General features: G+C 50.7%; 2 protein-coding genes across 5 annotated transcripts in view; one reads left to right on the top strand and one right to left on the bottom strand.

Moving 5' to 3' along the window:
• PDXDC1 (pyridoxal dependent decarboxylase domain containing 1) overlaps positions 1-8,280 on the top strand; it is a 55,699-nt gene extending 47,419 nt beyond the window's left edge. The window contains exons 16-23 of the mRNA XM_055562606.1: positions 226-331; positions 2,204-2,375; positions 2,937-3,055; positions 3,334-3,455; positions 4,545-4,637; positions 4,725-4,821; positions 5,604-5,708; positions 6,393-8,280. Of these exons, the coding sequence (XP_055418581.1) occupies positions 226-331; positions 2,204-2,375; positions 2,937-3,055; positions 3,334-3,455; positions 4,545-4,637; positions 4,725-4,821; positions 5,604-5,708; positions 6,393-6,646 (1,068 nt within the window). The 3' untranslated portion in view covers positions 6,647-8,280. The remainder of the gene's footprint in view (positions 1-225; positions 332-2,203; positions 2,376-2,936; positions 3,056-3,333; positions 3,456-4,544; positions 4,638-4,724; positions 4,822-5,603; positions 5,709-6,392) is intronic.
• A 239-nt stretch (positions 8,281-8,519) lies between these two features.
• NTAN1 (N-terminal asparagine amidase) lies at positions 8,520-23,085 on the bottom strand. Of its 4 annotated transcripts, none has more exons than XM_055562607.1 (10): positions 22,928-23,085; positions 16,107-16,209; positions 15,965-16,030; positions 15,573-15,681; positions 13,808-13,881; positions 12,572-12,625; positions 11,973-12,026; positions 10,664-10,761; positions 9,253-9,366; positions 8,520-8,866 (listed from the first exon to the last, which is right to left on the bottom strand). In XM_055562607.1, the coding sequence occupies exons 1-10, from the start codon at positions 23,006-23,008 to the stop codon at positions 8,687-8,689; spliced, it is 933 nt and encodes a 310-aa protein (XP_055418582.1). In that variant the 5' UTR covers positions 23,009-23,085; the 3' UTR covers positions 8,520-8,686. The 4 variants fall into 4 exon arrangements, with proteins under 4 accessions (XP_055418582.1, XP_055418585.1, XP_055418583.1 ...); XM_055562610.1 differs by lacking the exon at positions 22,928-23,085 and adding an exon at positions 17,712-17,766; XM_055562608.1 differs by lacking the exon at positions 16,107-16,209 and having other exon boundaries at positions 22,928-22,991.

Genomic DNA, 23,085 nt, shown 5'->3' with positions numbered 1-23,085 from the left:
TTTGGTTTACCTGTATTGCCTAGATTTTTCTATAGCAAACATTTTTGTAGTAAGAAAAAATGTAAAATTTACAATTTTTAAAATGAAGGTGCCATAAGTATTCAAAGAAAATTACAGATGAAAGGAAACTCACCTCCAGGAACCTCTTGGGTCTGGGCTGAGTGGACAAGGAGACACGGGTGCCCTCCTTGCCACAGTGCATTCATTCTGCCCCTTTCCCTGCAGCTGGGAGAACAGCTGAAGCAGCTGGTGCCCATGAGCGGCCTCACGGTCATGGATCTGGAGGTTGAGGGCACGTGTGTGCGGTTCAGCCCTCTGATGACGGCGGCAGGTAAGCGGTCTCCGTGGGGCACCTTTGGTGTTGTTCAAGGGTACCGGTGCCAGGTTGTCAGAGTCCAGGCTGTGGACTGATCGCTTTCCCCTATGAGGCTGTCTTCTCTCCCTGGGGAGGCTTTTACTTTTCATTTGGCTGAGTTTAGGTAGACAAGCCCCTTTCCAGGGTACCTCCTCACAAAGAGAGATCTGTGAAGTCACTCGAATTCCTGTGTCTTGATGTCCTCTGACCTTTTGTTTCCTGTTCACTGGTTCTCAGTCCAGAGTGACTTTAGAATCCCTGCAGAGCTCTGAAAACCCCCCAGTGCCCAGCCCCACCTCAGAGATTCTGGTTGACTGAGTGTACTTGGAATGGAGCCAGGGCATCAAACAGGCCAGTGAAGGTCAAGATCACTGTTGTAGACCTCTTAGAGAGCAACAGAGCTGAAAGCACGTGGACTTTTATGACAGAAAGTCCTGGGGGCTCTTGTCCCCCCTTGGCCACTTCATACCTGTGGGGCCTGGAGCGAGTTTCTTGTCTCCAGACCTGTTCCCCACCACCTCACAGAGGTGATGTGCAGATCTGACTGTGAGACTGTGAACATGCAGTGGTTTGGGTGGTGCTTGGCATGTTTTATAGGAGGCAGTTCAAAATAAGCTGTATAGAGATGCATCAGAAATCTGATTGTGCTTTTTTCTGAGATGATCTAAATACGTTCAGAGAACGCTTGATGGTTTTTCATGAGGTGTTTTCGGCATCTTTGGAAAGGTATTTTTCCCACAGACTTCAAAGTAGGGAAGTGCAGGCACCTGTCCCGCATGTCATGACTGTGGCCAGAGGCCTCGGGACATTCTGGGAGCCTTTGGTCCTGCTGAGCAGGGGGTCTGGAACTGGAAAGAGTAACTGTGGACACCCCAGGCTGCACGTATTGAGGCTTGGATCACATAAGCTTTTGAATCGTGGAAGCGAGGGCGCAGTGAACCCTGAGGCCTCAGGCTCTGACCTTCAGAAGCACTTGGTGCTGTCACCGCCATCACCCCGCCTGCTGCCCCTCCGCCCACCCCACACCTCTCTCCCCTCCATGTTAATAGAACTGTGTGGCTGTCTTCGTGTTTCCAACCTGATACAGCGTTTATCACTTGACTTAAGCAGAGTCTTTCTTCAAGAAGAAATTTGATTTCTATGGTAGGATTTCACTGTGTGTTAAATCAGAGGGGCTAATGCTATCTTCTGTGTAAGAACAAAATGTGTCTACACCTAGGCCATCGGCTATGTGAATTTTTAACACCTGCTTCTTCCATATCCATGTTTGTAGTTCAGTCGTGTCCGACTCTTTGTGACCCCATTAACTGCAGCACACCAGGCTTCCCTGTCCTTCACTATCTCCCAGAGTGTGCTCAAAGTCATGTCCATTGAGTCGATGATGCCACCCAACCGTCTTATCCTCTGTCACCCCCTTCTCTTCCTGCCCTCAATTTTTCCCAGCATCAGGGTCTTTTCCAGTGAGTCAACTCTTTACATCAGGTGGCCAAAGTATTGGAGCTTTAGCATCAGTCCTTCCAATGAATATTCAGGGTTGATTTCCTTTAGGATGGACTGGTTGGATCTCCTTGCAGTCCAAGGGACTCTTAAGAGTCTTCTCCAACACCACAATTCAAAAGCGTCAATTCTTTGGCACTTAGCCTTCTTTATGGTGCAACTCTCTCATCCATAGATATCTCATATCCTCACGTATCTGGGTTTAGTGGTTGTTTTTTTTTTGAGTCCTCAGCTGCAACTGACTGGCTATACTGAGAACTGCTGATGTTCTGATGGTGGAACTGAGAGCACAGTTCCCTCCTTTCCAGCCGTTCCTTAAGCGATTCCCTGACATTCTGTGCACATGTCCAGTTTTAGGGACTCGGGGAGAGGATGTGGATCAGCTGGTGGCCTGCGTCCAGAGCAAGCTGCCGGTCCTGACCTGTACACTGCAGCTGCGAGAGGAGTTCAAGCAGGAGGTGGAGGCAACGGCAGGCCTCTTATACGTTGACGACCCCAACTGGCCTGGAATAGGAGTTGTCAGGTATGGTAAGACCGAGGGCGAATCATTTTGTGAACCAGCTGAGAAATCTAAAGTGAATATGTGTAGTCACAGCACTCGTGTCTGATGCAAGTTCACCCAGACCTGGGCATTTAAAAGAGCACAGCTGGCAAGCGGCCCAGCACGCGCTCAGTGAAGCAGGAGTTGCTGTGTGTTCTTTCTGCTCCAACTTGAAAGTTACTAGTGTACCACTGACCCCGGAGAACCACTTCCCAGTGCGGGCAGACCCTCCAACCTCTGACTCAGTGGGCGTCTTGAGTCCCTTTGTCCCCTCTCAGGATGAGAGAAGCCTCCTGTTCCTCTTACGAGTGATGGGGCTTCCTGACCATGCCCCTCTTTGTACATTTCATGTACCTGGAGACTTGGGCTCCCCTGGGACATTCTTAAGGTTCACTCTTGAGACCCTCTGAGCGGCTCCTTTGCCCTGTGTCTCCTTCCACACCCTTGGTAACTTCTAGCAGCTTCTACTCCACCTGTTGTCCTGTGTCTAGAGGGACACTTATTTTAGATTACTGAAGTGCTGTTATGTGATATTGTTTATAGGTATGAACACGCTAATGATGATAAGAGCAGTTTGAAATTGGATCCAGAAGGGGAAAAAATCCATGCTGGGCTTCTGAAAAAGTTAAATGAACTGGAATCTGACCTTACATTTAAAATGGGTAATTACTCCTATAAGTCAGCTATGGACTTTGGAAGTCGTTTTCTAACTGGCCTAAAGGGAGTTGGGCTGTCTTAAGTGGTGTAGCTCTTCATAGCATGAGAGAGCTTCCTGCCCCTGCCGCAGCCTCGCTGGGTCCTGAATCCACAGTAGATCCATGCCCTCACCCCCTCGGGGAGGCTGCCCCGTGCCTGGCCGCGTGGTGTGCACAGAATGGCCTGTGTCTGACTCATGACAGCGGACTTGGGAACCAAGTTAGTCTGTTGTTTCTGCCCACAGGCCCTGAGTATAAAAGCATGAAGAGCTGTATTTACATTGGCATGGCGAGTGATGACATCGATATTTCTGAACTAGTGGAGACCATTGCAGTCACAGCCCGAGAAATCGAGGAGGACTCAAGGGTCTGTAAGAGTAATCTGTGCCTCATTCCTTGTTTGGGTTTTCCCTGGGCAACTAGCTGGAGTCACAAAGGAAGAAGCTTCCCTCGGTGATGTCTGTCCATTCATTCTTTCCCCAAGTATTTAAAGGCCGCCTGCGAGCCAGGCGTTGAGCAGGTACCAGGGCAGTTCCTGCCCTCAGTGAACTCACGAGCCAGCCTGGGAAAGACGTATATGAGCAAGTGAGGTGGTGCATGCACATTCAGGAAGATGCGTTCACATCACCTCTGCCCCGCAAGGCCAGGGGAGAGCTGGTCAGAGCTGGTCCTGGGGCTGGATGGGATGGTGCTTCAGGTAACAGAACTTCCCGCCCGTAATAGACCTGCTGCTCTTGGCCAGTTGGCACAGAGGACCAGGCTGTCAGGCTTACGGGACGCTCTCCACACCAGATATGTGAGTCATTAGGAATCCCTCAAAGGGAGGGAAAAGGGAGCAGCGCGAGGCTGGCCTGACTCATGTTTGGTAGGAGGGGTGCAGAAGAAAAGGGGTTTGAAATGGAGCCTAGGAGCCAACTTTCTTGGTTCATGGGTGGGCATCTTAAAGTTTTCTGACCCCGCCTGTATCACTTCTGCCTCCGTTTCCATGAATGTTGAGCACTGTGTCTTGTTTTTTTCCTTCTGCCTGCACTGGGTCCTCCTGCAGTGCAGGCTCTCCAGTTGTGACACATAGACGTGTTTAGTTGCCCCAAGACATGTGGGATCTTAGTTCCCAGACCAGGGATGGAACTCATGTCCCCTCCATTGGAAGGCAGATTCTTAACCACTGGACCACCAGGGAAGTCCCTGTTGTGTCTGTTTCCTGTTGGTAGGACGTTCAGATCATAGGGGCAGTTCTCTTCCCTGGCAAATGCGGCCAGTCACCACGGTGCCTAACACTAGGCCTCCTTTAGCGTCTTGACCTCTTCTGTTTGATTTTCTGCTATATTTTCACACTGACATGTTAAAGTGCCATTTACTAACACACTTTTGAAAAATATCCCCAGTGCTGTGTTTATAAATCTAGAACCCCAGCAAGCAGCTTGGACAGATAACGCCTTTCTTGGTCTTAACACAGCTTCTGGAAAACATGACAGAAGTGGTTCGGAAAGGAATTCAGGAAGCTCAGGTTCAGCTGCAGAAGGCAAACGAGGAGCGGCTTCTGGAAGAGGTGAGGCTCCGGGCTGGGCCCCCGGCGGGACTCGGGCTGGGAGCTGGCCTCCGGACCATGGCCTTGAGCAACGCTTGTGTTTTGCAGGGGGTGTTACGGCAGATCCCCGTGGTTGGATCCGTGCTGAACTGGTTTTCTCCAGTACAAGCATCACAAAAAGGAAGGACGTTCAACCTGACGGCAGGTAGGACTACCTTCCTCCCAATCTCTCGCATCTGGAGTGTTTGGCCAGGTGTCCTGGGATGAGGAGCCGTGTGTGCGTCCCAGGCTTCACACCAGGCGCTGGGCCAGGACCGGAGAGGAGGCGAGGTTTGTCTGCCTGGACTCTCATCCTCCTCTTCTGTCCCAACAGTTGGAACAGCACGGAGGCAGGTGCCCGTGCCCCAGAAGACTCCCTTTCTGGGGTCCAAGCCCACGCAGCTTTCTGTTCCGATCAGTGTTAATATTCTTTGCAGCTCTCATGAGTGTTTTGCCCCAGTCGAGGGCTGCTTTTGCACGGGGCAAGTGAAAGGCTGTAGTCTGTAGCCATTTTAGTTCAAACAGCGAGTACTCCCAGTTGCTGTTCTGCCAGTGGATTAGGCTCCCCGAACCTGGGCCATTCCCCAGGAAATGATGACTATGCAGTCACAGGGCAGCAGGGGACAATCTGACTCTCAACCCGCCAGGCCTCCGCCTTTAGCCAAGAGGCGTCCACTCCTTGTTGCTAAAAGACATTTCCCATCAGGGCCTGGCTCTCCCGGCACACTCGGGCCACACTGCAGGCTGGCTGCTTTCACACGCACACAGGATGGCGGGGGGACGAGGCTGGAACACCCCACGGGGCCAGCACTCACAGCTCAGCCACCAGCAGCTGGCTCGGGGAGCTGGAGCCTTGGCCGGAAGCTCGTGGGGAACGAGGCTGACGGGCCTCCGCAGGGCCGCCTGCGCTGGGCGCTTACCCCACACCTCCCTGCCCCCTTCCCGCAGGCTCCCTGGAGTCCACAGAACACACATACGTCTACAAAGTGCAAGGCTCAGGGGTCACACCGCCTCAGACCCCCACAGGCACTCGCGCCAAACAGAGGCTTCCAGGTACGTCAGTCCCCATGCCTGAGTTCACTGACACTGAAGAACGGTGTTTGTATTCCCTGGGGAAATGCCCTTGGCCTCCCATAGTGCTTTTAGGACCTGCATTCCTGTCTTCTTGGTTCTTCAACCCAAAGTTCTATTTCTCTTCATTTAAGAACAGTGGTCCCTGCCCCTGGGCTTCCCAGGTGGCACTAGTGGTAAAGAACCCACCTGCCAATGCAGGAGACTTAAGAGACACGGGTTCAATCCCTGGGTCAGGAAGATCCCCTGGAGGAGGGCATGACAACCCTCTCCAGTATTCTTGCCTGGGAAATTCCAAGGACAGAGGAGCCTGGCGGCCTACAGGCCATGGGGTCGCAGAGTCAGACACGACTGAAGTGACTGAGCACACACGTCTCTGCCCCTTCAGCCATCTCTGAGCCTTGGGGAGTCACCTGTGGAGCGTCACGTTTAACCTGTGTCTACTCCTCTGAGTTTCTCCCAGCTGGGGTCCCCTCATGGTCCCTGGCGCTGGGGGCATGTTAGTGTCACATCGGCTCTCATTTCTCGCCTCATCACTTAATGCTTCAGAGCCAGGGATCCCTGGGATTTCTGCTGTGATTAAACACACATCGCTTAGAGCACAGCTGGCTCCTGCCGCAGGGGAGCCCTTTCCTGAAGCGTCAGTGCTGCTCATTGATCTTCTAGGCCAGAAGCCATTTAAAAGGTCCCTGCGTGGCTCGGATGCCATCAGCGAGACCAGCTCAGTCAGTCACATCGAAGACTTGGAGAAGATGGAGCAACCGTCGGGTGGGCAAGAGGCCTCAGAAGCTAACAGCCATGAGCGACACCCAGGGGCGCCCGCCCCTCCGGAAGCCGAGCCGCCTGGAGCTCTCCAGGACGGGGCCCAGGGCCTGCAAGATGACCGCCCGCAGGTAGAAGAGCCAGAGAGCTTAAGATAAAACTCAGTGTTTGCTTGGAGACTGTACTGAATATTGTTTCAGGGAAGATGAAGTTATTCTGAAAATGTGAACCGTGCCACATGCTGATGTGAGAGAAATTACTGTTATTTGTGCTTAACTGGGATGGTCGCACAAATACGTGCCTGAGAGCCAGGCCTCCGGGAGGGGGAGGGCAGTTGACATGTCTGATTTTGTGGGTGTTGTACAACAACCAACAACTACTGTTTCTGTCTACCCAACTGTAGTAATACCATTTCCCCCCCGTTACCATACACTTTTTATTCACAAAAAACACGAGAATTTCAAGTGCCTGCCACTTGAAATACTTGCGCTTCTCTTTCTAAACAGACACATGGAAGACGTTACTAGGTTGCACATAGTAGGTTCTTGGTGAGACAGCTTTCTAGAACTTTCTGGGTTCCCTGGGGCCCTGCTGCACAGACGGCGATCTCTGCCGTCTGTCTTACTTGGTGTTCAGTTGGATCAGGTCGCAGTATGCAGCTGGACTGTCTGGCTTGAAGGAGAGTGGGTGTGATGGGCTTGTACACAGGAGCGTCAGAAGCCCTGGCCTGCACCCCCGCTGGCTGCTGCTGCCCCCGAGACGTGGGTCAGGGCCGTGTCCGCTCGGCGGCGGCAGCTCAGGCTGGACCCGGCACCGCTGCTGGCTCTGCTCTGCCGCCAGCCCGTGTCCCCTTTATATGCTGTTTGTAAACAAATTAAAACTCCTCTATGCAGAGTGACTGTACAGACTCTTCTCAACCATATTATATATATGTATATTTTTAAATACCGGTAAAGCTTTTAAATTGGCACAGAAGTACAGACTGTACTCATTTCTATTTCTATGTTTAATATCTGAAAACTCAACAGATGCTGCTCTTAAGAGCCTCGTATTAAATATGCTGTGTAGCACCTCGTTATGCTGAAATTCTAAATTTAAGTCCACCTCTGACCTGTTCTCACGGGAGCTTCTGGAGTGTCTGTTCACAGCAGCTCAGCCCTTTGGGCCCAACTCAGAAACAAGATCCAGAGGGGCAGTCTTTCTCAGGCTGATCAGGCCAGAAGACTGCCGAAGTAAACCCTTAACTTCGGCCTGTTTCTAAGTACTGCGTCACTTCCTTTACCATCGGCAGCAGCCCCTGTGCCTTTTAGTCCAGCAGTGAAGCTATGGGAGACCTTAATATGGTGGCAATTCACATGGGGTTTGGCACTGTCGAATTGAAAGCCTTAGTTATACCATATTAAGCCTATAATTACACTCTGATTTGATGTGATTTCTGACATTTGGCACTTGTCAAAATGCAGTTTTCCTTTTTTCTTCCTGGTGCAAATGATTAAACAAGTCTTCCCTGTTTCTTTGGTGCAATGAAGTATAGCAGATAAAATGGGGGAAAGGGAAATTATCACCTTTAACAAGATTAATTTTTAAATGTTTTTATATATATTTGAAATTGTTAAATTGGTTTTGCTGAAACAGAATTTCACCCTTGAGATACTATTTGAATGTTGGTTTCAATAAAGGTTCTTGAAATTGTTCCCAGTAGTTCACTTTGTAAATCTTAGCATTAATTGGGCACGGTGACTTCCTTTTGGATAACAACTTCAAAAGAATAAAGGTTTCTAAAAATACATAATATCAAGCTTGGATTTGATGCTTCTAAAGTATTTTGAGGTTAAAAAAAATCTGAGATGTATAAATTCTCACCTCTGCATTTTAAACTAAACGACAATTTTTCCTTTATTCACTAATATAGCAGAATTAGGAAGACTTACCCAGACTTACCCAAGTATCTGAAATAGCTGCTTATAGAACAGTGAGAAAGCCAGCTTCTCCTCTGGCCTCAATACTAACCAAGAAGAAAACCTAAACAAATGCCTTTGCCAAAATAAGATTTTATTTTAAAGTCATCTGAAAAACACTGAGTAAGGAGAGAGACCTCAGACTCAATGGAGGAAGTTTCCAAGTTCACACTCTTCCCTGCCCCCAGCAGGTGTCTTCTGTTGTATCAGAGAGGTGCTTTCTTTGGTAATTCCTATTTTTTAGCTTCCTGGGGAAGAGATCTTTTCCCATAAGCCATCTTCATTTTTTTTGTAGAGTAGAGCCTTGTTCCCAGGAAACAGTGTGTTAGCTGGAGAAGGATGTTTCTTTAAAAACATCAAGGTAGATCTAATATGTTCAACAAAGTGGGGGGGCTCAGCCAGGGGTGATGTGGAAAGGTTCTGGAAAAACAAGATTTGGGGTGTGAGAGGAGAACCTGCTCTGTTCCCTACTTTGATAAAGCTGTCAAGAGTCTCTGTGCTCCTTACACATTCATCAGGCTGTTCTCGGATCACTGTATAAATATATATAATTTGTAAAGTTACATAAGGAACAGGTGTGCTGGGTTAACGAGAACAAAGTAGATGGCTGCCTGTTGCTATGCTGCGTAGACATCTACCCAGGATCCACTCACCCCCGACTAACATTGGGAGCAGCTCAGCAGGGTCTGCGAATGGCGCCCTCCACAGACACCGAAGGGAAAGCTGCTGTTGTCTCGTCTATACACTCTTCTTCCACAGATGAGGAAACCAGGGGCCAGAGAGATGCCCAGCCTGTAGATGCTCACCTCTAGTATCTGCTTATCATCTTGCTGCAACCAGAAATCCACATGGGGAAATGGCGTCCAGGAATACGGTCCTATACGAAGTTGCTCTGTCTTTGCATCATAAATGCTAATCATCTAAAAAAAGAACATTTCAGGGGCAGAATTTAAGGAGTGTTATCGGTGGAAATGCTGCCTTTAACGCAGGCTCCCGTGTCTTGAACTTAAGGCATTTATCTGGTAGAGAAGCGTCTTTCAAGTTTGGTCTCACTGAAACAAGCTGCCGCTTAACTACTTCCCACCGGTCTGGTACTGCACTTGGTGGGCGACAGACATCATTTTGTTTAGTTCTGACAACAATCCTGCAGGAAGCTGGTGTTTTTTCCATTTTGGTTGGAGACCTGAGGCTTAGAGAGATGGGCCTGCTGCCCAAAGTCACGTGTCTGTAGTGTCAGGGCTGGGCTGCAGACCCCGTGTGTCTGACCCAAGCCCGTGCCCTCGCCGCCTCCTTGTCCACACCCCTCGTCATCTTGGAGCTTAAAACCACACATGCCTGTTGCCCCCTCAAAAGAAGGGAAAAGCCAACTCGTAAAAATTTGCCGAATGATCAATTCCCTGAATTCTCAAATGTGCCAATGGTAGTTTCCAGCTTAACCAGCAATGTTCAATTTCGGTTACTGAGACTAAAATATGTCCTGAATCTTAGCTAAATCAAGACTGTTCTCCCTGAGACATTGAGAAAGGAAACCTAACAATGTCAAAGGGTTGGCAAAACAGACCACTGGGTCCAGACGTTTCCAGTGAAAATGGCAGCTTTTCCTAAGCAAGCAGACTTCTGTTGGGTGCTCTGATGCGATTTCTGTTTTTTTCACATTACGTGTTTTTAAAGGATTTTTTCACTTGTTCCTCAAACAGCATGTAAGTCTTATTTTTTTTCCCCTAACTTTTAAAATGAAGGTGTTAGCTAACTAAAAAGACCGAAAGGCAATCAGACTTTTAAACTGATCTGATTATTCTTTGGGCATCAATTCATCCCAGCAAACTGCTTTCCAGTGACCTCGTCTGGGGACAGCATCACCTGCAGTACAGAAGAGAAAAGCCTCTTCTCCCCACTTAGCTCTCCTTTCTTTGCAGTAACTTCAGTGGCAAAGTTCTTACAAAGTACAAGGGGTTCATTTTGTTTGGATCTGGATGCAGGGGGATTCACATATATCCCCAACATCTTCAGGGCAGAGAACTGGGGTCTTGCACTTCTAACCTAAAACATTCTTTCTTCTCTACGTGCTGTGAGTGTGTGGTGGTTCCTGATCGTGGGCAGCTTTCCAGAAGCCGTCAGAAACTTTTCATTTCCAAGGTGGATAAAGCTCAAGGCTTTAGAGTTTGATGCCCCCCCTTTTCCCTTCACCCTGTTAAGACAAGATGCTGTCGGACTCACTGGTCCTCCTGTTAAAGCTCGGGCAGCCCGCAGCTCCTCCTCCGGACCTCGGTCTTGGAAGGAGGCTCTGTAGATTTCCGCAGTTTTGATGTTGATAGCTGTGGGGACAACAGGATGACTCCAATTGGCAAAAGGAGCCGGTAAGTCTCACACGCATACCATCGCCCGTGATAGGACTGAACAAAGTTACGTGTCGGTAGTCTCCCTTTCTGGGAAGGGAGAATGCAACCCTTTGGCCAGGCGTCTCACTGAGAAGTGCTGAGGCCCGAGCTGGACCCAGTAAGACCTGGTTCCAGACCAAGGGCCGCCCCCACCCGGGAGACGCGCCATCTCTTCAGGCAGCCCGTGGCAAGGCCTCCCTGCTCAGCCCTGTGACAAGGAAGACAAGCCTTGACAAGACAAGGCTGCGGACGTGGCCTGGGATCGGCGCCCGGGCTGGCGGTGTGTGTTGGTTATGACTGTTTCTGACATACAAAGGATAGAGAATAAAGCAGTGAACACCCTGCCAAATAAACTGAACGTTAGGAATATGGCAGAAACCCTCTGTAGAGACAGCCAGTCTCAGGACTTCCCTGGTGGTACAGTGGTTCAAAATCTGCCTTCCAATGCAGGGGTTCAGTCCCTGGTGCTGATCGCACATGCAGCAGGGCAGTTAAGCCCTCACCTCAACTACTGAGCTCTCAGTAGTGCCTCAACTAGAGAGAGGCCCAGGCACCGCAAGAGAAAACCCCACGTGCCACAACTGAGACCCAATGCAGCCAAATAAATACTTACAGCAAATACATAAAGACAGCCACTCCCAGCCTGTTAATGCCGCAGGAGTCCCAGGGGCTGTCACAGGAGGAAGGGACACTCTGGCTTTCTTTCAGGCTAACCATCTTTAGCCTGATGGTTTCACTTTGCTTTGTAGGCTCTTTATTCTCCATCAGAACCTTAATTAGTTCCCTGAGTATAAGAAGATTCAAATCGCCCCATTCCAGCCCCTAGAGCTCTGGCTAGAGAAAAACAGAGGGGCCTCTTGGGGGAGCAGAGCCCACTGACATCAAGCTGTCCCCTAACCAGGCAAGGCCCAGGCTTTCTATTCGCTGCCTTGTTTCCCTTCACAGTCTAGGATGTGGACAATTTTTTCTCTCGTAGACATAAGGTCAGAGAAGGTAAGCTCCTTGCCCAGGCTCACCCAGCAGATCCAGAGAGGAGTCAGGACCTGGGCCTAAGGCTCTGCCACACTCAAAGCCCCGGGCCCACCAGCTGCAGAATCGGCCTTTAACCAGCGTAAGATCACAGACCCTCCGCCCAACACGCTACTTACCAATGCCGTATATTATTGGAAAGTGGCTTTCATTTTCTTCCCGGTCATTTAATTCTAACACATTAAAAAAAAAAAAGGGAATTTTAAGATCTAATTTTTAAGAAATACTAAATAATTGCTTTTATTTTCTATAAACAGAGGCCAAGGAGCTCCCCCTGCCTGCAAAGGCAGGGGGATCAGAACATGAAAGGGCCTGTGTCCCGTTTCCCAGCTGAGCCCGGGGCGGTCAGGTTATTGGAACAAACTGCCCTTCCAGACTCTGAGCCTCCGATCACCCACATGCGTGGAGGCAGGTCCTCAGGACCGGCCCCACCCCTTCCTAGAAAACGGAAGAGGCTGCTGAGAATCCGAGGAGGTCAGAGGAGAGCCCTTGGAGGGTGGGGCGGTCAGGATCTCAGCGGACGCTGCACGGGATCTGGATGTGGGAGGGCAGGGAGGGCCATGCCAGCAGATACAGGGAAAGCTGGAGGAGGGCAGCAGTCCGACGACGCGTGGTGCCGTCTGCAACTGAGGCACAGACGCGAGGTCCTGCCTTCAGGGCGAGGGCAAAACATCCCCCAAAGCTACAGCTTTGCTCTGGGAAGGATGGCAGAGCTCACCTGTCACACACAATGTCACCAAATGAATGTCATCTTCTTGTCTGTCAAATTCACCTACAATGAGAATTTTAAAACTGATGTCAAAAAAGTTCCCTTAAGTAGCAGAGCATACACTGAACAAGAGGGGGATGGAGGGTGGGATCCACCACCCTTAGACCACAGCCTGGCCTGTCCATCGGAGGCAGATACCTGTGAGCGGACACCCAGCACCCTGCCTGCCAAGGGTCAGACGCGCTCCCAGCATTGGGCCCAGAGAAAACTTCCACAGAGACTTTCCTTCTCCCTATTCTGAGAGGCTGGCAGGACAAACTGAGTCATAAGATTTTAACCTTTTCCTAAAGAACGTTTTTCCCTGATGATGGGTCATAAAAAAATTTGACCATTATGAAACATTTGGAAAATACAGAAGAGTATAAGGAGTATGTGGCTTTTAAAGGTGTAAGTGAATGGGCTTCTCCTGCCAATAATCCTAGCACCTAACAGTGAGTGACTTCCTGCCGCATCTGCCCGTGCGCAGCTGAGCTCGGACACTGTGCAGACAGTTTCACATCCTGATTGTGTGTACATGGTATTTTCCCATGCAATTCAAACCTCTTCGTTAAATATTTTTTAATGGTATGTATAACTATGCCTCTACTAATGGACATTTAGATTTCCTATTGTAAATAATGTACTGCCCACCTTCAGGTGTAAATCTCTATGCACATTTCAGATTAATTTTCTTAGAAAAGATTCTCAAAAGAGAAATTACTGGGTCTGTGATGGACCATGATGCCAAAAGGCTTTCCAGGTTCCACCAAAGGCTCCACCAAAGTACTGCAGGATGGAAGTACGCCCACCTTGCTGCTTCATGGTTAATCACAGAACAACGTTGTTTTTTCTCATGGTGGTATTTGCTAATTTAACCAAGAAAAAAATAGTATTATCAGGGTTATTTTAACTTTCTGCAGATTAACATGAACATTTCTGCAGGAGGGTGGTTTGTTTTTTTCCCACACAATTCACAGGCTTACTGTGAGGCATCACCTACTGTTTTGAAGGAAAACCTTGTCCCCATCCTGTGAGCTCTAAACATTTAGCTCTTTGCTCTCCAGTGTTTATGGAAGATTCCAAGCTGAACAGTTTGGGTGGCTCCCAGCAGGTGTGCCCCTCGCAGGTTCTGTACTAATTGAGATTTTCATCTAAGCAAAAATAGGTACACATTTTTATCAGATTTGAGGGGATAAGTGAACTTACTAAGGAGCTGATGAGTCAGTTTCTGTGACAACTGCCTGTCGTCATTGAAGCCTCCCACGAGGTGCGCTTCCAGCCTGGCAAAGAGACGGGAGGGTGTGCTCAGAGGCGGGACGGCTCAGCTCGGCCCGGCAGGCCTGGGTCTGCCCCGAGCCTCAGCTCCTGGCTCCTGGCCCTGTTCACGCCATGGAGCACACACTGGGGTTCTGCCCGGGGGCCCAGGGGCGCTGTGTCTCAAACATGATGCCACCGGGAGGCAAGAGTAAGAAAGGCTGGTCTAGAAGATGACTACTCACCCGCCCTGAGCGGGATGCTTCAGAAACCTCTTAAAAGTCTCAGCAGGGTCGGGGAGGGACGAGACTGACCCGGCCCTGCGCGAGGGCATCTCCGCCACCAGGAGGCAAGCGTCTTGGAGAGACAGGGGTCTCATCTCCATTTTACAGAGAAGGAAACCGGGTCAGCGTCTGAAGCGCATGCTTATCTATGAGACCAGCTTTTTCCTCAGTGTGTCCCCCTGAACACTGGCCGCACGAGACAGAAAAGTGTTCTTGGGGTTAAATAAGCTTGGCAGGCCTCGCCCGCTCCCAGGGGAGACACCACGCACAGCAGCAGAGCAAAGCTCCAGGAAACCCTATAGCTGGAAAAACTGCATCAACTCTGTTAACCCTGTGTTTCCCAGGCTCACTTCTCTGCTAACCCCCATCCTCGACCTGGGGACCCGAACTCAAGAGAGTGCAGCCACCTTTCACACTCCCTTCAACTGACAGACAGAACCCTCCTGAGGAAGGCCCCAGAATCTTCCGTGTCAACGGCTCAGCACGAAGCATCTGGTGGCCTCGAATCCTCTCTCATAACCGTGTGCTGAGAACCACGGCCCTGGGCCTGGAGCCCAGTCCAGCTATATAACCTGCCGGGCTCAGCGTCCGACAGGACACAAGGTTGAGGCCAGCCCAGGCCATTCAGAGACCCAGCAAGGGTCTGTGTTCCACTAGGGGAACTGTGACAGCGAGGAGGCCTTCCTTAAATCCCTGGGATTTGAAGAACGTGTGTATGACTAGGCTAGTTCATTCCAGTGAACTGCTGCCCCAGACTTCAAATAAGATGAGAGCCATGCCTGCCAGGCCTGGCGATGAGAGAGAAAGGGGAGGTGACAGCGAGCACCAGCCGGACAGCCTGGCTGGGGTCGTGGCTCCCGTAAGTAGCCACGTGGCTCCTGAGAGCCCAGCCTGGGGGCCGCACGTGGGAAGCAGAGGGGACCACGCTGTCTGTCACTGGTGAGCAGGCGGGCGCTGTGGTGGGCGCCCAGGCGGGCGCCAGTCTTGCACACAGTCTGCAACGCTGATGCCCTTCATTCGTTCCCACCCTCCTTTTCCTCGCAGCCCATCCGCTACTTAACATCCTGCTTTGCTGGCGTCTCCTCCCCGTGGACTGTGAGCCCCGGGGCAGGGTTTTGTCTCCCCCGTTCACTGCGAGGCCCCTGGCACCTGTGACCAGTTCTAGTTCACAGGAAACGTTCAACAAACACCTCCTGAAGAAAGGGAGAGTTCCACTGCTGGCCCACAAGGCACGGGCGGACACAGGGCCGAGCGCGCCACCGAGCACACAGCTGCAGGTTCAAAGCCAGACCCTCCTTCCGGGGCCGGCCCCGAGTCCCGTCGCCCACTCTTCCCTGAGCAGCTGCTGAGGCGAGGGCGCGCGCCCCGGCAGCTTCCCCTACACGACGGGGCCAAGTTCCCCACAGGCCGCAACGCAGGAGCGGGGCGCTCACCTTCCACATTGAGTGTGGTCGGAAAAGGATTTTATGGCGTTCATGATCAAGGGGACCTCAGCTTTGGTGTCGCTTCCGTCACAGTGTGTCAAGCAGGTAGCCCCATTACCTGAAGAACAAGGGTGAAACGGCTCATGTTATTCCCGATGAGAACACGGGGCGCAGCCCAGGTCTACGCCTGTCCATTCGGACCGCCTCATCTTTGAACAGCCTGCAAGAAGGAAAAACAGAGACGTCTGGGCTGCCCAGCCAACCCATCTGACCAGGGCCTCGGGGAGGGGCCATGCAGACGGAGGAGAGGTGAGCGGAGCCAGGAAACGCAAATCGAGACGCTCGTGGTCCCACGCGGTGGGTCCAGGTAAGGAACGGTTTCCTGGTGTCTCTCGTCATACCTGTGTGCCTCAGGACCACAATGTGACAAGTGGTGGCATCATCAGAACCCAGAATGGAGATGGAGCCTGTTTAAAAAAGAAATAAAATAAAATATCCACTAGCCTTTGGGGAGAAGGCCCAATTCACTGGTTCCTAACCTACCATCCTTTGGGGAGGTCACTGCAAGCTCTCTTTGCTGAACATACAGAAGGCCCTGGGGTCCCACTTGTTGAACAGACTGACCTCTGAGAAGTCTGGCTCTTTCCTGTTTAATTAAAAAAAAAAATAAAATAGTGATGGAAATTAGTGAGGACTGAGTAACTAGATAGGTGGAGAGAGCCAAAGTGCGCCCTAGGTGGAAACAGACCCTTGTGAGGTCTGAGGTGTGTGTATTATCTGACAGAAAGGCTAAAATAAAAACGCAGTGGGATAAATAAAAACACTACCATGTGGAACAATGAAGAAAGCAAGGAAGTTCTGGGTTTTTTTCACCCTAGAGAACAACATTCTAAAACCTATGAAATAAGATGCAAAGATCTTTTCCCACAATTCTTTGCAACTATAAAGAGAATCGGATCAGATGGACTAGTGGAGTGAGTGGTTCAGAAATGACAGCCCTTCTTCACTCTCTTTAAAGATGAGGATGGGTCCAAGCCTTCCCTATGCCCCAACCTAGTAATCCCCGCTCTGGAAACCTGTACTGTGGGAATAACCCCAAATGCCCATGCGCTTATCCCTGTGTTACCGGGAACGGCACGAAGCTGGGGACGACAACAGAAAAGGTAAGCCATTGTGCAGAACCGGCTCACAGCTGTTAACTGCACAGTCGCCAACAATGAAGACTACGGGAAAGGAGCTTTGAGAAAAGTAAAACTGAAGAGCGAGACACAAGAGTGGGAAAACAGAAATTTAAGCTGTAAATATGCTATTAGTACGACAATGCTGAAAATGTTACTACACATAGGGGAAAATACTGGAAGGAGCCGCCAATATAACCATGATGGTGCTGGAACAAGGCCAACGCACGGCATTTAACTGTCCCAGCTGTCGTTCCTCTATTCTCCAAGTGCCCTATGAGGTAATTATGTTATTAAAGTAGAAAACCAGGGGATTTCCCTGGTGGTCCAGTGTTAGGACGCTGAGCATCCCATGCTGGGGGCACGGGTTGAATCCCTGGTTAGGGAACATTCCACATGCCACATGGCGTGGCCCAAAAGAAAAAAAAAAGGCTACAGTAGAGAACCAAAAAAGAGAACTCATAAATAAGCAAACTAATGAAAAGGTAGGGTAACATTAGGTGTCCACCGAGTATCTGTATAAATTCTTATGTAGTAAATCTGGAGCAGGGAAAACTCAGGTGGCCAGTTAATTCTTCGCTCAGTTGCTCAGTTGTGTCCGACTTCGCAATCCCGGAACTGTAGCCCACCAGGCTCCTCTGTCCATGGGATTTCCCAGGCAAAAATACTGGAGTGGGTTGCCATTCCCTCCTCTGGGGGATCTTCCCGACCCAGAGATCAAACCCAGATTGCCTGCATTGCAGGCAGATTCTTTACTGTCTGAGCCACCAGGGAAGCCCAATTAATTCTTTAATGAGAATTAAACTTTTTTTTTTCCAAAAATGTCAAATTGATGCATTGCTAAAATGTATCCTAATTTCCTTCTTACTTACAAAAAATAAACTCCTCAATAAACAATTTCCTAACCACGTGTGCAAACACAGAGCATGTAGGTACTTGTCTAGACCAGGAAACATTTTTATAGACTTACACTGGCTGCCGGCCATTCCTCACAGCTGGGGCTAATTTCGGTTAGTGCTGGCTTACTGGACAAAATACAAGAGATAGAACAGAACATGACAATCCATTCGATGAGTTGTAGAGAGTTCTCTTCTAATAAACCTCCACTAATTAGAAGCGAGGCAGCAGTCACAGAGAGGAAGTACAGTGAGAAACAGTGAGGAACCACTTCAGAAAGGAATTAAATTGGGGATTAGCAGATGCACACTATTACATACAGAATGGATAAATAAGGTCCTAATTGTATGTAGCACAGGGAACCAGTCAGTATCCTGTAATAAATGACAATGGAAAAGAATATGAGAAAGAATATAAATACATAAAATGGAATCACTGCTATACAGCAGGAATCAACACATCGCAAATTAACTATACTTCAATTTAAAATATTTTTCTAAAAAGAAAGGAACGAAGGACTGAATGAAGCACAGTGTGCGATCCGATGGCCGAGTCAAGGAGAAAGAAATGCAGCCGATTGTGCAAAAACTCACACCTCAGAGCAGTGAGCGCTCTTCCTTTTCATACCACTTCTCACCTCAATTCAAGGTAAGATAAAGGAGAATGCAGAATTTCCTTTTTTTTTTAATCATTCCTTTAATACTCACCTCTTTTGGTTCGTTTCGGGGAGAGGGAGGGAGGAGTCAAGGCAAATTTTTACCGCTTCTTTTCACAACTGGGTCACCACCCAAAAGCAAAGCTATTTCTGAGGAATGAATTATCACTTGTTTACCTAAGAACCCCAAATCACAACGTCTCTGATTTACACAGCGCCTACTGTTTCCCAGAGAAACAGAAGCGCACTGATCAGGAGAGAGGACGGCCTGAAAGGGAAAACAGCGACGTTGCTTTGGTCTGTCACTTTCAAAGAAGATTAGCCAAAGTTCTCCTCTAAGAAAAAGCACCCAGCCCTACTATATAAACTCATATCCTTTCTGAAATAAAAGCAGCCCCAGGTTTCTCAAGTTTTTTTGAATGTTCTGAACACTCAGATTCACACACACACACAAAACCCCAGACCTTTCCCTCAGGCTCTCCTGCTACTGCTCACCCTCATTTCTCAGTTCCTATCGGAGGGCACTGTCCTCTTATCCCCGGGGTCAGTGCACTTGTTTCAGAAAAGGGCCAGACGGTAAATATTTGGGGCTTAGCAGACCGTGCGGTTTCAGCTTCTCAGTGTGAAATCAACAGAGAACACGTGACAAACGGCCGTGTCCCCAGAAAATATTCATGGGTGACACCGAACACTGAATTTCACGAGAGTTCATATTTCACGGGTCAGGAAGCATTCCTTTCTTTCCCCTCATCGTTTAAAAATGCAGAAACCACTCTGGGCTGGTGGGTCATCCGCCAACAGAACGCGGCCCATGGCTGTAGCTGACTGTCCCTGCGTTCAACCATCACTGAGGTGCACCCCAGAGGACGACTAAGTCCCCCTCAGCCCTCTGCCAGACTCTGTCTGTTCTTCCTTCAAAAACGGGAAAGCAAGTATGAAAGCGCCGCCCAGCCCGGCCCTCGGGACTGAGCCTCGCTCCCTCCACAGGGCCTCCCTGTCTCCGGCCAGTCTTCCCTTACACCTGCAGTTGTAGCTGTTCAATCACTCAGTCGTGTCTGACTCTCTTTGCGACCCCATGGACCGTAGCCCGCCAGGCTTCTCTGTCCATGGGATTTCCCAGCAAAGATTACTGGAGTGGGTTGCCATTTCCTCCTCCAGGGGATCTTCCTGAGCCAGGGATCGAACCTGCATCTCCTGCATTGGCAGGTGGCTCCTTTACTGCTGAGCCACCTGGGAAGCCCAAGAAACGGGAGCACAATGATACTGTGGCTGAGAATAGGACCCGGGGTCTCCTGTATGGGAGGTGAGAATTCTTCCACTGAACCCCATGCACCTCTCACCTCAATTCCTGCAACTTGTGCCCCTAGAAAAGATACAAGGCATGACAATGCTGGGAGTAGGGGGCACCCCTCCCTGTCCTGGAGTGAGTGACCTGGGCAGAGCCTGAGCCCCTGTGCTTCATCCCATCCTCTGGGAAACGAGGCCACTGCTTAGGTTGTGGGAGGATTAACTGGGAGCAGGCCTGCGGGGAGTGGCTGTCCCTACTCCCCACCTCTGCTCCCCGGTCCTGACCCTGAGGTCTCCCCTACCCACTCTCTCCTTGCGATGGCTGCCCACATCCTTGCTTCAAAACACTGGTTCTGTTACAGGGCTTTTCTGCTCAAAAAGCCCTTCCATGGGATAATTACAGGGGTTTATAAAGATTCAGCTCTGTGAATGTTCCTCAAGGGGAAAGAGCAGAAATGTCTCGCATGCTTAAAAGCAGGAACTACGTTATGTGGAATTCCATGGGACCATTAAGTCCTAAGATGCTGAGGGACTGGATCCTGAGCATCCAGAGGCTGGATAAGCGCGGAGGCTCTGGACCGCACGGGCCGAGGGCGCTCTCCGCGGGGACGGCAGCATCTGCACCCGCTCGGTCTCATCCTGCAGCCGCTGTCACTCATGACTGTCGAGCACTTGAAACGTGGCTAGTGTGACTGTGTGTGCGCTCACGTCGCTTCAGTCGTGTCCAACTCTTTGCGACCCCATGGACTGTAGCCCGCCAGGCTCCTCTGTCCATGGGATTCTCCAGGCAAGAATACTGGAGGGGGTTGCCTTGCCCTCCTCCAGGGGAATCTTCCCAACCCCACGATAGAACCCGCATCTCCTGCGTCTCCTGCACTGCAGGGGGATTCTTTAACCACTGAGCCACTTGGGAAGCCCAGTGTGACTGAGGAGCTGATTTTTAAATTTTATTGAATTTTAACTAAATGTAAACTGCCACCTGTGGCCAATGGCTACCGTACTGAGCAGCACTGCTCCAGAGGCAAAGGCAAACCCGCCAGGGTTCACCTCTCGCAGCATGCAAAACCTTGGGCAACTTACTCCACCCTCCGTGCCTCAGAGTCCCCACCTGTAGAATGGGAACAGCAGTAGTACCTGCCTCCTAGGGCTGGGATGCCCGGCGAGCTCCACAGCACTGCTCTTACTGTTGCTGCTGTTATGATCCTATGCTAAACATAGCTGTAGACAGGCTAGTAACGGCTGCTACTGCATACTTACAACCTGCTGTCACAGGAAAAGAGACACCTTATAGAACAGAAGATACAGTACGCTACCATGTAAAAAAGTGCGTCATGTACAAAGAAAAACCTCTGTAAGGCTATTCACCAAAGTGTGAAGCATGGCTGCAGTCAGATTCTTTTTTCTTCTTTTTGAGCCTTCTTTTTTCTTACCGAGGGGATACTGCTTGCTATTAAACAAATAATAATTAAACCTTTCATTTCTCTACACTGTGTGTCGGCTGATCGACCCATCTAAACCTCTGCAACCTAAGTATGACCGACCTCTTCCGGCTTGCCTCCCATTCTGCCCTCCTGCCCTCTGTGCCAGGGAAACCAGCCAGTTCACCCGCCCTCGGAGCCCCTCCTGCCCTGCCCAGGGGCCGGGGGCACAGTCCAGTTGGCCCAGCAAGAATGCCTCCCCTCTCCCCTTAGGCCACCCACCCCAGCCACACTCCTGTAAGGCAAACTGGTCCCCACTCCACAGCCTTTCTAGGCCGAGTCTCCCCAGAGGCCAAACCTCCCTTCTAGAGGTTCCTGGTATCTCACCTCATTCCCCTTCTCTCCACACTTAGGGTGCTGCCGTGGACTAACTTTTTCATAGAAACTTTCTAACAGACATAAATATAGAGTGTCACTACGTTCTTTAGGCAGCTGCAACTTTTTCCCCTTGGTGAGTCCCAGTCCCAGCTTCAGCAGTTAATGGTGTGGCAGTGACAGAGCACGAGGAGGAAAGCGCTTAACACGATGACCAGTGTCCGCTGGGCGGCCGGTATGTGCTGGCTGATACTACTATGGCTTTCTTGAAATCTAAGTTGAGAATCACACAGAGTTGTCCCCTCTTCCCTTGTCATTAACATTGCCTCATTTTTCAGGGGTCATTCTGCTCACTCATTTGTGTAACACATATTTACAAAGCACAAATTCACTGCCAGGGTCTGCCCTAGGCTCTGAGGATACAAAGGGAAGACACATACTCTGCCTTCAGGAAGCTTGTTCTCGCCAGGGGAGGCGGAGATCAAGGAAAACAAAGCAAGCCTGCTGGACAAAATCATTACACACCGCCCAACTGGTACAGAAGAAACCTCAAGAATATCTTTCCTAAGCCCACAGACTTGGCCAGATTCCTGAGATTCACTTTGCAGAGTGAAAAGGGGCGTTTTCCCCTGTATGGCACTTAATTAACAGTTATGGTGTTTGAGCCACTCAATGGCTAAAAAACATAAAAACCATCCCCACCCTATACATACCCTGACTGTAAGGAAAGAGGCAAAAGCCATAATCAAGGCACATGAGGGGCTCAGCGGGCATCTCTTAAATCCATGAAATGGGTTGTACTGGATCTGGGGCAAGTGGGAGGTTTGGTTCCGATTTTTTTTTTTTAACAGTAAAAACCGTTTTCCAAACAGTGTCCGCTTATGCATCGAATAAGGGTTCAGAGGTCTAAGGACAAAAGCAGGAAACAACAAAAAAAACCTCCCATAGGGTGTGGTCCTCAACACAGCCCAGCGGGGGGAAAACACGGAGGGCCCTTTCTTCCGTCTAAAAATACCGGGGAGCCCCACACCCCAGGGCCAGATGCCCAGGGGACCCGCCGGGATGCCCCTGCCCACACCCGGAACAACCTCCGGCTTCCTGAAAACCCCAGGAGGGCGCTGCACTCACCGCGGGTGGGGATGCGCGGCGAGGGAGCGACCCAGGGCGCTGCCCAGATTCGCCTAAACGGGTCAAAATCCGAAGTTGGGGGGCTGGGACCGACCTATGTGTGAAGAGGGGGTCCCGGCGTGTCCTCCAGCCGAGCTGCTGGGCGACCTTGGGCAAGTCACCTAACCTCTCGGGGCCCCCGTCCCCTCTTCTGGAAAAAGAGTGGGGCCTCCGCAGATGCCCTGTAAGGTCCAAAGAAGGTAAAAGCTCCACAGACGCCTCAAGCCCAGGCTCCGGATGTGCCGACAGCACCTCGGCTGCGCCAAGTTTCGAGCCTGACTCCGGGAAGAGCTGGTGGTGCCGGCGTTGGCGGGCTGAGGAGGGCTCTGGCCCGCCTGCGGGTTCCCTCGGGCCCGCCTCGTAGCCCCCCGCCCGGGCTCTGCTCACCTCCAGAAGCGGGTGGGCTCGGACCAGGTCCCCGGCGGACTGCGGAAGCCGCACTCGCCGCCCGTCCACGAGCAGCGGCATCGCGGAGGCGGCCGCCCGGGCAGGCCCAGGGAGGCAGCGGCCTCCCCACCCCCGGGCGGCCCTCCGCCCCCAGCCTC

Source organism: Bubalus kerabau, chromosome 23, assembly GCF_029407905.1.
Source record: "Bubalus kerabau isolate K-KA32 ecotype Philippines breed swamp buffalo chromosome 23, PCC_UOA_SB_1v2, whole genome shotgun sequence".
In the NCBI taxonomy this organism is placed as follows: Eukaryota; Metazoa; Chordata; class Mammalia; order Artiodactyla; family Bovidae; genus Bubalus; species Bubalus kerabau.
This window is presented reverse-complemented; position numbering and strand designations above follow the sequence as displayed.